Source organism: Osmerus eperlanus, chromosome 20, assembly GCF_963692335.1.
Source record: "Osmerus eperlanus chromosome 20, fOsmEpe2.1, whole genome shotgun sequence".
Classification (NCBI taxonomy): domain Eukaryota; kingdom Metazoa; phylum Chordata; class Actinopteri; order Osmeriformes; family Osmeridae; genus Osmerus; species Osmerus eperlanus.
In genome coordinates, this window is record NC_085037.1 from 2008606 (window position 1) to 2021104 (window position 12499).

At 48.5% G+C, this 12499-nt stretch overlaps 1 protein-coding gene across 2 annotated transcripts; it reads left to right on the top strand.

The window, feature by feature from the left end:
* Positions 1-5641: 5641 nt before the first annotated feature.
* On the top strand, positions 5642-9587 carry LOC134040905 (tumor necrosis factor alpha-induced protein 8-like protein 2). Of its 2 annotated transcripts, none has more exons than XM_062487070.1 (4): positions 5642-5921; positions 7950-8151; positions 8918-9040; positions 9345-9587. In XM_062487070.1, exons 2-4 carry the CDS (start codon positions 7957-7959, stop codon positions 9585-9587), a joined length of 561 nt encoding a protein of 186 aa, XP_062343054.1. In that variant the 5' UTR covers positions 5642-5921; positions 7950-7956. The 2 variants fall into 2 exon arrangements, with proteins under 2 accessions (XP_062343054.1, XP_062343053.1); XM_062487069.1 differs by having other exon boundaries at positions 5656-6020.
* Positions 9588-12499: the final 2912 nt, after the last annotated feature.

Consider the following 12499-nt stretch of genomic DNA (forward strand, 5'->3'; position numbering starts at 1 on the left):
GGAGTCTGGAAACTTTAGGACCTCTCTTCAAAAGCTGCTCCTCTCTCTCCTAACCCCCTCCCTCTGCGGCCCTCTCTCTCCCAGAGAGAGAGAGGGAAAGTGTCACCAGCTGTTTACCTGAACATGACAGAACAGTTGTCATGGCTGTCAGCAGCTGGAGAAACAGCTGTTTGATCCTTTTGTGTGTGGAGCAGCTTGTGTGTGTGTTTGTGAGGGCGTGTGTGTGTGTGAATTGGCCTGTGTGTGTGTGTGTTAGTGTAGATCAGCTTGTGTGTTTTGTGTGTGTGTGCCTGCCCTTTCTCCTAGAGTATTCCAGTTGCTGGGGAGCAACATTGTGGCCCTGTCACTCACTCACTGGAGCTACACCCCCCCCCCCCCCCCCCTCTCTCTCTCTCTCTCTCTCTCTCTCTCTCTCTCTCTCTCTCTCTCTCTCTCTCTCTCTCTCTCTCTCTGTCTGTCTCACTATCCTTCTCCTCTGCAGATCCCTCCCTCCTCTTGCTTTCTCACCCTCTCTCTCTCACCCTCTCTATCCCTCCCCTCTCCCTCCCCTCTCCCTCCCCTCTCCCTCCCCTCTCCCTCCCACGCATGTCTCCCATGTCTCCCGCTCTCTCCCTCTCCCTTCCTCTGTCTCTCTCTCCTCCTCCTCTCTACAGGGACCTCGACATCTGGGATCTTCAGCACCACGCGGCCCAGTTTGCCAGGCGTCTCTCCCACACTCTCTCTTCATGTGCCAACACTGAGGGGGTGTGGTGAGTGTCTCTGCTCCCCTGCTGAGCTGGATCTCCACCTCTCTGCTTCCTGATTCTTGACTTCCTGCTTTCTACTTCCTGACTTCCTGTTTCCTACATTATTGCTTTTTCTTCCTTCTTCTTGCCCTGGTTAAATGTATCAATGTTGAGACATCATCCCAACCGAAATGAGGATTTCATGAGTCCAGGGGTACACAATATGTCAAAAGTAGCGTTAATATATATCGTTAATAAAACGATTCTACATAATGTTGCCACTGTAAAACATGTAGTTTGCCAAAGCTGTCCCTATGTCTGTGTCAAAATGTAAGATTTACTTCAACAACATATGCAAAGGTTTGTGGGTAATCCACAGACATGTCTAATCCTTTACTAAGGTGAATGATGTTCTCCACAATATCCTATTGATCCAATTTTAACCAAGCTGAATTGATTAAACCCACTCCCCCCAACCTCCCCCCCATCCCCTGCCATAAAATAAATAACTTCAAAGAGCTAACTTGGAAGCGTGGCTGGCTACAGCAGTGTTTATGGAAGTTTGAACCCCGGTGTGGGCAAGATCAGAAGGAATCAAAACTGACAGGCAATATAACTCTTCTCGTAACACCCTGCTGCACAACTGCCTGCCGCCCAACTTCCTGCTTCCAACTTCCAACTTATGTGACTTCTTGTCTCCTGTCTTCCTCACTTGTTGTTTCCTAGGGAACACCTCACACCGATTCAGTTCATTCTATTCAAACCCCAAACTACTTTGGAGCCTACTTTGGTATACTACAACTGTCACACTGCACTGAAGAAGTGACATCACTCACCCACTCTGCACTGAAGAAGTGACATCACTGTAATAGTGACGACTTCACTATTACATGGTATATTCCTTTTTCACTTTCCCCCTCCGTAGTTCACAAACAAACAAGCGACCCCTCTCCCTGAAGGAGCAAGAGGGAGAAAAGGAGGAGGGAGGGAGGGTGGGTTGGAGAGAAGGAGGAGGGAGGAAGTGAGGGAGGGAGAGAAGGTAGATCAAGAAGCAAACTGACAGAGAAAGGAAGAGATGAAAAGAACACGCAAGAGAGGTCAAGTTGGAGAGATAGAGGGAGAAAGAGAGAGACCGGAGTGGCAGAAGCGTGTCAATGAAAGATCGGTAAAAAAAAGAACAACTGTCTTCACGGCCACACACATCCTCTCCAGGCCCCCAGGCAGCATCTTTTCGGTGTGAAATGGCATTTACCAGGACGGGAGCGACATTTACACACAAACCAGGCTGAGATTCTCCACACTTCATCGAACATCCGCTTTGTGTGTGTGTGTTTGTGTGTGTATATGTGTGTGTGTGTGTGGGTAGACAGCAGACTATGACATTTTCTCAGCACTGCATATAATCTTACACCTGTCTGGTCTCCTACTATGGGCTTCCTGAGGGGGGAAGTGGAGGAGATGTGTGTGTGTGAGAGCATGAATTAGGAAATTGATTTGGAATGGGACTGATTTGTGAGTCCGCACAAGGATACAATACAAACTCCTCTCTCCCCCTCCTCAGGAGAGAGGAGGGGGAGAGACTGGCAAGAAAGAGGAAGAAAGGGGGAGGAAAGTAATCTGGGAAGGTAGGAAAGAGAAGAGGACTGCTTCTGGCAGGATTCACACACACACACACACTCTCAAACCTGCACAGTTACCCACACACACACACACACACAGACACACACTCAAACCTGCACAGTCACACGCACACACAGACACACAAATCAGCCCTGTTCTCTCTGCTGGCTGGTTTGTGGTGTGATGCCCTCCTGCCAGCACACATCTGGACATCAGCTGGAACTCCCTGTACTATCCTGCTCTCTTCCTCTCTTCCTCTCTTCCACTCTCCCTCTCTCCCTCTCTTCCTCTCCTCCTCCTCCTCCACATCCTCCTAATCTCCTCCTGCTATCCTCCTCTCTTCCTTATTCCCCTCCTCTCCTCCTCCACATCCTCCTAATCTCCTCCTGCTATCCTCCTCTCTTCCTTATTCCCCTCCTCTCCTCCTCCTCCTCTCTCCAAGTCCTTTTCCTCCTCCTACACCTCCCTCTTTCCTTCAACTCCTTGCAGAGGTTCGCAGCTTCTGAGTTTCCAAGCCGTACATGTCCGTACACGTACATGCTGTACGTGGCAGGACTGGCTTGACCACGTCTGCAACACACACACACAAGAACACACACACAAGAACACACACACGCACAAGAACACACACACACACACAGATGTGGAACAGCTGCCACTAAATCTTGAGAGGAGGTGGACAGGAGAGACTGTGTGTGTATGTGTGTGTGTGAGTTCTTGTGTCTGTGTGTGGGTGTGTGTGTGTGTGTGTGTGTGTGTGTGTGTGTGTGTCTGAAGTACAGTAATGTGCTAGAGTTAGCAGATCAGCTCATCACAGGTTCTCACCCAGATGGATAAAGAGAGAGACGGAGGGAGAGATAGGGAGCGTGAGAGAGAGAGAGATGGTGAGAGATGGAAAGAGAGAGACAGAGAGCTACAGTGAGAGAGAACGAGAGGAGAGCCGATAGTCTCCTTCTATCCTTCTCCTCCCCTCTCCCCTCGTCCTCTCTTCTCATTCTAGCGTACTAGCATACTAGCGTACTCCTCGCAGCGTACTAGTACTTCTCCGGTAACACTAGAGTTCAGTGACTTGGTAGCAGACACCTAAAGCCATGGTCCACCGACAGTGTTCATAGGCAAAAATCACTCTCGCTCTCATTCACTTTCAATAAAAGTCATGTGCCTCCACATGGGAGCATGGGATACCTGGAGATGCGAGGCAGGCAAAGGGCCGTCTAGCAAGACAAGCTAATCTGATTGTACGCTAATTACACGACACTAGGAGCTGGCTAGCAACACCCACACAGAGCCTGCAGCTGGTGCCAGCACAGCGTAGTGATAACCAATCCTTGTTGGCAAGTCAGAACAAAGCAGATGTTTCTTTTCATCAAACACAGGTACTTCACTGACTAGACTCTCTGTTGACGTGGGGCCAACCTGCCTTCCCCTCTTCCCAACTCCCCCTTCCCCTGCCTCCCCCCTCAGCTTTTCTATGTGTGTGTGTGTGTGTGTGCGCCCATGGGGTATTTGTCTGAGTTTGTACAATGGAGGAAGAAGTTATAGACCCAGTTTGATGATTCACCCATAGCTTCAGTTACACCTCGTTTCATCAGCTCGTCGTCGTGGTTACAGGGGTACAGGGCGGCAGCAAATCTGGAATATTCATATCTGGACCTCCATGGAGAGGAGGGGGGGGGTCTGACAAAGGCCTGTAAGCCCAACAGCAGTGCAACGATCTGGGGTAGAAAGAGCGGCCTGCTGGGGTCTGCCAGCCCCAGGCCTGGGGCTGTGGTTTAGTATCTGGAATCAGGTCAGCCCTCACAACAAGACCAGCACACACAGGACAGACAGGGAGAGAGGAGGGGGAGAGGGACAGAGGGTAGAGATAGGGAGGGGAGAGAAGGGAGAGAGGGAGGGGGAGACAGGAGAGAGGGAGGGAGACAGACATGGGAACAGGATGGGGTAGTGAGGTGTGTGTGTGTGTGTGTGTGTGTGTGTGTGTGTGTGTGTGTGTGTGTGTGTGTGTGTGTGTGTGTGTGTGTGCATTGTCTGCATATGTGTGTGCATGGAGTTATGCATACAATGTGCATGTATCTGTGTGTGTGTATGTATGTATCTGTGTGTGTGTGTGTGTGTGTGTCTGTGTGTGTTCTCTTTGTTCCCTGTGTTAGCGTGGGTTAGGGTTAGATAGTGGATCATCTGAATGGGTGGTGTCTGGAGCAGGACGAGGAGGCAGCGCTGACAGCTGAAGAGCCACAGTGCCCCCTGCAGGAGCACATGCTTCACTACACCTCAGGTCAATTACTTTCTGTCCAACTCACTGTTGGACATACCGTTATCTTTGCTTTCTCTCCCTCTAACTCCAATCTCTCTCTATTTTACCCTATCGCTCTCTCTCTCTCTCTCTCTCGCTTGCTCTCTCTTTCATTTCTCTCTGTGTATCTCTGTCTGTCTGTGTATCTCTGTCTTTGTCCCACTCTTTCTTCCCTCTCTCTCTCTCTCTCTCTCTCTCTCTCTCTCTCTCTCTCTCTCTCTCTCCCTCCCTCCCTCTCCCTCTCTGTGTTCAATTTCATTGGTGGTCAGAGGACACCAGGAAACCACATGTTCTGGAAACTTCCTGTATGTTGCCATGGCAGCAGTTGTTATTGTGCTGCCAACTGGATCTGTGTCAGAGCAGGACAGGGAATTATGTAATTTGGTTGTCTGAAAGGTACAGTAGGATTTTCAGGGCATTAAAATGCTTTAGGGACCTCTAACGCCACCTGTTCAGTAGCTGATTGGTTGAGAGCACCTGGGGCAAGCTGATTGATTGGTCAGTGTGATGTGGCCGGTCTTAGTGTATACGGTTACAGCACTTCCCCCTGTCTTCCACAAAACTAGATGTTGCTTACTTAAGCACACACACATCCTTGTATGGGTGTGTGTGTGCCAGTGGAGACGCTTGGAGAGGGCTGAGAGAGTGATGGGATGCAGACGTCACTGAAGGACAGACAGGAATGAACAAACTGCTCTGCCCTGCTCTGCCCTGCCATGCTCTGCCATGCCCTGCCATGCCCTGCCATGCCCTGCCATGCCCTGCCATGCCCTGCCATGCTCTACTATGCTCTGCTATGCTCTGCCATGCTCTGCTATGCTGTCTGTCATTCAAATTCAGAGTCCCAGTCATAGTCATACTTATAGTCACATAGTAGTCAGAGAGGAAGGGAGAGAGAGAGAGAGAGAGAGAGAGAGAGAGAGAGAGAGAGAGAGAGAGAGAGAGGGGGGGAGGGAGGGGGAGAGTGGAGGGGAGGTAGAGAGTCCCAAACCAGGAGAAAGAATGAGGGTAGGAAGGGAACAAAACGTAGGACAAATGCTGCAGAGAAAGAGCTAGAGAACATTGACATATCTGAAAGACACGGCGAGAGAGAGAGAGAGAGAGAGAGAGAGAGAGAGAGAGAGAGAGAGAGAGAGAGAGAGAGAGAGAGAGAGAGAGAGAGAGAGAGAGAGAGAGAGAGAGAGAGAGGGATGTCAGCACAGGGGTGTGCCCTCTAATATTTTAAATAGAGATCTTCAAGGAAGTGTGTGTGTGTTTGAAACGGAGCGGAGAGCGAGGGACAAGTGAGTGCACGGCATCGTGGGGACTGTGGTTTTTTTTAGCTTCTAGATGTGGAACTTCAACAAGTGATCACCTGCCTCAGGAGTCAAGGGTCCAGGCAGGTAGGCTCAGTGTGTGCGTGTGTGTGTGTGTTTTCATGTGTGTGTGTGTGTGTGTAAACTGTATATAGTACACTTGTACATCTTCATTGTCTTTTCGAATGCATGTGAGCTTTGTATGTGTTTCAGAGGAGTGCATCGCAAGATAGGATGCCAAGTGAAAAATGTGTGTGATCAGTGCATGTGATCAGTGCATGTGATCAGTGCATGTCAGCAGTGCATGTGATCAGTGCATGTGATCAGTGCATGTCAGCAGTGCATGTGAGCAGTGCATGTGATCAGTGCATGTGATCAGTGCATGTAAGCATGCACATGGTGGGTGGTTCAGAATGGAAGGTATGAGTGGTCCTGTCTGTCTGGGCTATTTTAGACACCAAGCTGTTAGTAACAATGATTACACTTCCTCTGAAGTAGACAGACATTCCATGAAGGCTAAGGTTATGAAACATTGTCACTACATGTGTGTGTGTGTGTGTGTATGTGTGTGTGTGTGTGTGTGTGTGTCTGTCTCTGCAGTCATGGTTTCATTTCTCTGTCTCTGTTGCAAAAAACCAACAGGAAGTTAGACAGGAAATGAGACAGGAAAAGAGACACTTCTCTAAAATGGTGTCACACATTCGGAAAACCAAAATTGACTCAGATGACATGACACAACAGACTAAACCAATCAACATAAGTCGAATATTTTAATGGACTGACACCCCCCCCCGCCCCCCATCCCCCCCCACAAAAGCTCCTGTGTCCGAGACAGTCCAAAGACTCCTTGAGCATCAGTGTCTGCCCTCATCTCAGCTGTGACAAGGCGGAGCCTACAGCCTATCACCTCCATCTTAACCTCACGGATGCTTACTGGTTATCGTCCATCTCACTTCCAGTTGTTATTGCGGCAACCAGGTCGCCACCCTCCCGGCCGCTGGGTCCCACTGAGGGGGAAGCTGCAGATCAAACAGATGACATCATATCCTGTCAGCTCTGGAAGTCACAAGATGGTTGTCTCCCGTAAACGGATATCAATTATCAGAAGCAACAGTTCAGCGGTAGTTGACCCTTTAAAGTGCAACTGAAGTCGTTCATTTCAGTCTTGTCCTGCCCCTGTACAATTTCAAAAAATGCTCTCTGGTGAAAAGCTCTTCCTCAAATCATGCACAACCCCTCCCTGTGATATGTACCTCAAAAAGGCACTCTAATTTCATCAAAGGTTTTTGACCTCTTGGGGTAAATGAAAAATACAATCTAAATCAAAATAACATCACTGTTTTCTCCAGGGCATATATGTGAAAGCTAACATTGCATTACTTGAAAACAGGGCAACCAAAATACAATTGATTTGAAAAGCCTGAAATGGGGTCTTACACGAGCTGCGTGATGTGGCAATCATGCTAAACGCTAACTTTTACTTTTACTGACTTTACTGTCGAGCTTTGTTATTGTCTTAGAGTGGATATGTTGGAGTTAGCTGAGGTTGCATGATGACGAGGTCACAGTGTCCATAAAAAGGTTCCTCCAAGATGGGGACTGACCTTTGACCCCTGCGGTAGCTTGAGGAAACCATAACATCCAGCAGCACATCCACTCGCTTTCTAACACACACACACACACACTCTCTACCATTCACTCTAAACACACTCTCTTGCATATACATACACACAATCCCTCTCTAGCACACACTCACAAACACACACCATTTCTAACACACACACTCACAATCACTTTCCAGCACACGTACAAACTCACACATATACATAAACACAGGCACTCACATTCTATCATCTCACCAACACAGAACAAAGGAACCTTTGACTTGTCAATAACCCCCCCCTCCTCTCCTCCCTCATCCTCTCCCTTCCTTTCCTCTCCCATCTTCTCTCCTCCTCACCATCCGTCCTCATCCTCTCCTTCCCTGTGCCACCCCCCCCCCCCGCCCCCCTCCAGAGTAAACATGGCGGGCTTCAGCTACAAGGACGTGGCCTTGAGGAGCCAGAAGAAGCTCCTGAGCAACGTGGCATCCAAGTCTGTGGTGCAGCTCTTCATCGACGACACAAGCAGCGAGATCCTGGACCAGTTCTACCACGTCTCCAAGATACACTCTGGAAACAAGGAGGAGGCCAAGAAGGTGGTCAAAGACCTGGTGAAGGTGTGTGTGTGTGTGTGTGTGTGTGTAAGGAGGTGCTGTGCTGCAGGTGGTGGTGAAGGTGTGTGTGTGTGTTAATAAGGAGGTGCTGTGCTGCAGGTGGTGGTGAAGGTGTGTGTGTGTGTAAGGAGGTGCTGTGCTGCAGGTGGTGGTGAAGGTGTGTGTGTTAATAATGAGGTGCTGTGCTGCAGGTGGTGGTGAAGGTGTGTGTGTGTTAATAAGGAGGTGCTGTGCTGCAGGTGGTGGTGAAGGTGTGTGTGTGTTAATAAGGAGGTGCTGTGCTGCAGGTGGTGGTGAAGGTGTGTGTGTGTTAATAAGGAGGTGCTGTGCTGCAGGTGGTGGTGAAGGTGTGTGTGTGTTAATAAGGAGGTGCTGTGCTGCAGGTGGTGGTGAAGGTGTGTGTGTGTTAATAAGGAGGTGCTGTGCTGCAGGTGGTGGTGAAGGTGTGTGTGTGTTAATAAGGAGGTGCTGTGCTGCAGGTGGTGGTGAAGGTGTGTGTGTGTTAATAAGGAGGTGCTGTGCTGCAGGTGGTGGTGAAGGTGTGTGTGTGTTAATAAGGAGGTGCTGTGCTGCAGGTGGTGGTGAAGGTGTGTGTGTTAATAAGAAGGTGCTGTGCTGCAGGTGGTGGTGAAGGTGTGTGTGTGTTAATAAGGAGGTGCTGTGCTGCAGGTGGTGGTGAAGGTGTGTGTGTGTGTGTTAATAAGGAGGTGCTGTGCTGCAGGTGGTGGTGAAGGTGTGTGTGTGTTAATAAGGAGGTGCTGTGCTGCAGGTGGTGGTGAAGGTGGGGGTCCTGTTCCGTCATCAGGCGTTCAGCCCGGAGGAGATGGCTCTGGCTCTGGAGTTCAAGAAGAAGATCCACCAAGGAGCCATGACGGCTATCAGCTTCCACGAGGTACACATATTAAAAACACTTTCCTCTTCTCTCTTCTCTTCTCCTGTCTTCCATTCACGTCTCCTCTCCCCTTCTCTCCTTTCCTCTCCTCTACTTTCTGTCCTTCTCCTCAGCTATTCCCTTTTCTCCTCCCCTCGTCCCTCCTCTTCTCTCCTCTCTTCTCCTGTCTCCTCCTCTCCTCTCTTCTCCTGTCTCCTTCTCTCCTCTCCCCTCCTGACCGCTCGTCTCACCTTCAAGAGGTGCCATAACTTGTCCCATTATTAGTTTGCACAAACAGTATTTGTTTGCAATAACTCCCCCTCAGGTGGAGTTCACATTCGACATGGCCGTGATGGAGGAGCTTCTGAACGGCTGTCAAGACCTCCTGCTGAGGCTGGTGGAGAAACACCTGACGGCCAAATCCCACGGGCGCATCCGCCACGTGTTCAGCCACTACGCGGACCCAGGCCTGCTCACGCACCTGTTCGACCCGCAGGGGGCGCTGTGGCCCTGCCTCGCCCGGATCTGCACCGGACTCAACCTGCTGATGGAGGAGGGGAAGCTATGAAGGGGGGGGGGGGGTGAGAAGGGAGAGGAGGAGGACGACGACGAGGGGGTGAGGAGGATGAGGGGGATGAGGGGGGGAGGAGGATGAGGAGGGGAGTGATGAGGACGAGAAAGGGAGGAGGAGGGGAGGTGGAATCTGAGATGGGGAGGGAAAGGAGTAAAGGTAAAAAAGAAGAGGGCGATAGAAAGACAGGAGGGGGGAAGGAGGAGGAGGAGAATGAGAGAGGGAACCAAAACGTTTGATGAGAGGGGGTGTTGAGATGAGGAACAGAGAAGAGGGCCTCAGAAATCAAATCAAAAAGGATGAGGAGCCAAGAGGAGGACAGGGGGAAGAGCAGGTGGAAGAAGAGGAAGTCACATTGTCACTTCGCAACGGAGAACGTTCTGGAAAGACCTCGTCCGTTGCCCTGAGCACCAGAACAGACAGCAAGAACCGGGTGTCTGTGCCTACCTCAACACAAGTTCATGACTAATGTACGATGGCAAGAAACGAGTTGTTGAATGAGGCGCTGAGACACCACCGCTGTGTCCTCACAGCCGAGTGATTCCTTCGGATAAAATCATCTGCCAAATGAATCCAGTCTTATCATTGTTATTCCCAAAGGATGGTGCAGTTACACATAAAGCATGTGATGGAGACACCTGATCGAACCTACAACTTCCTGGTTGTCAGCTGAGGATGACTGCAGTACTGTTAATGTGTTTGTTGTGATAGGTGTATAGGGAAGGGCCAGGCTAGGATGTGTACATTTAAATTATAGAGCATTTTATTGCGAAGGCAGGTTGGAAACCCTCCTTTACATCACTTTGGATCAAAGTGTCTGCTAAATGAACACATTGCACATTGATAATAGGAGATGTAATGGGTCAGTTGTAAAGCAATGAACTGCAGGTCGAGGGTACATTGTTTTCTTGTTACATTATAATAAACATAGGTGTACAACTTCTTACAAACATCCACCTTGGACATAATAGGTGTGTATGTAAGCGGACTTTGCTTCTAATGACCATCCAATGTTCTATTTGTTATCAAGCTCTTGTTGTGATGCGCCATCACAACAAGATATATGGTGAGTCGATGTTGCCACCTAGTGGACAGGAGGGAAATTACATCTTTGTGTTGCATGTGTTTACAAGGGTGCCAAAAAGTGTCTTTCTGCCAAAAACGGATTCCCGTCCGTCGGTCCGCGGCAAAAAAAATAATTTAGGGCACAGAGCAGGTAAAATAACGCAGTCAGAAGAATAGTTATTTAAAAGATTGATTCATTTCATCCATTAATCTTGTTAATAACTGTCTAGTCTCCAAGAATGTAGGCCTAAACAAGGATGTTAGACATATACCTAAACATTGGAAAAAATATTTCCATCAACATAAAGTTATATGTATGTGCATGTTCTGACCGTCTGATCCAGATAAACTGGGCGATAGTAGCTTCCACAGATGGGAATCCATTTTTGTCTGAAAGTCCTTTTTTGGTAGGCACCTGCTAAAGAAATGTGCGTTCATGTCCAATAAAATCTTGAATAAAATTACCAGTTACTGTTTAAAGACATTACATAGGCCTTCGAAAGAATGATTATTTATGTCTGTAAATTGTGTGTGGGCCTTTGGGTAGGGAAAATATTATTCTTAGAATACAATTAAAATATTTAAATTCGTGTCTGGAGTTGGTAGAGCAAGACAAATCTGTTTTCCGGAGAAAAGCCCATTTAAGTCTAATAGACGTCGGCGTCGCTAGCAAATTAACATTAACGGCTTCGTTTGTAGCTAATTGATTTCTGGTATTTTTTTTATTGGGATTAAATCCCTGAAGAGACATTTTCAAGACTGAATTCTGTGTGAGCTCAAATTCCTCCTCTTCCTTTCAACCTACGCCTTCTCCTCTCCAATACCCCCATTGCCCTTCACTTACCACTCCTCATACCCTCCTCCTCTTCCCCCTTTCCTTCTTCACATCCTCCTTTCCACCATCCCATCCCCTCTTCTCAACATTCACCTATGCAGCCCATAAGGGTCTGTCATTAGACCAAAATGAAGTACGCCTGTCATATGCCTATAGTGTCTTGCAGTCTACTTCAAACCACTTTTACTCCACAGACTGGGACCCTCCAACCCTAATCAGGGAAAGCTTCCATCTTGCGTTTTTTTTTTGTCCAAACAACCCAACCATCCATCTCATCAACCAGCTAATTATTAGAATCAGGTGTTCTAAATTCGATTTAAGAGCACAGCTCCCGGGGGAGGAACAGCTGTTCTCCGGGAACAGGGCTAACTAACCGCTATCCAGGAACAGGTCTATGACAGGATAGATTGTATGAAGAGGACTAACAGGAACAGGACTAACAAGATAACTCTCCAGGAACTGGCTGGTCTGTGTGGTGGTTCAATAGCCTACGGGCCGTCGTTGATGCGTTGGTTTCTCTCACTTACTGTAGCCTACTAGCCTTTCTGAGAAAGTTTCTCTGTTGGCGAGTGACACAGCTGAGTCTGACGTAGCGAGAGAGATCGGAATCTGACGCTGGCTCCTCCGTAATGACAGAGTTGTCAGTCCCACAGATTGAACACCGCCCTAATGGCAGGTTGGTTATCTAGCTGAGTCAAAATCATTAGCTTCACTTCTGGGGGATTACAGTAGGCTACACTTGCGAGAGTTTAACTGTATTCAGAGGTCTCCAAGCGTGTTAGTTCGTATTGGACCAACACAACTATATCTAGTCCTAGGCTATTCTGTGCACATAGGTTGAGTAAAAAGATTTTTAAGTAATCATACATTTTTTTATCATCATCATCCCCACCATCTTCATCACCATAATCGTCACTACTACCACAACACTGTCCAACCTCGTCATTACTATAGTAACTGGTTGCTATGAAAGACTAGCTGCCTGTCCTTGCTTGTCAAAAGGGCTTGG

Excerpts from the sequence above, each read along its gene's own strand:
- LOC134040905 (XM_062487070.1), top strand. The coding sequence starts at position 7,957 with ATGGCGGGCTTCAGCTACAAGGACGTGGCCTTGAGGAGCCAGAAGAAG. Across the intron at positions 8,152-8,917 it reads TGGTCAAAGACCTGGTGAAG|GTGGTGGTGAAGGTGGGGGT; the intron begins GTGTGTGTGTGT and ends GCTGTGCTGCAG. Across the intron at positions 9,041-9,344 it reads CGGCTATCAGCTTCCACGAG|GTGGAGTTCACATTCGACAT; the intron begins GTACACATATTA and ends ACTCCCCCTCAG.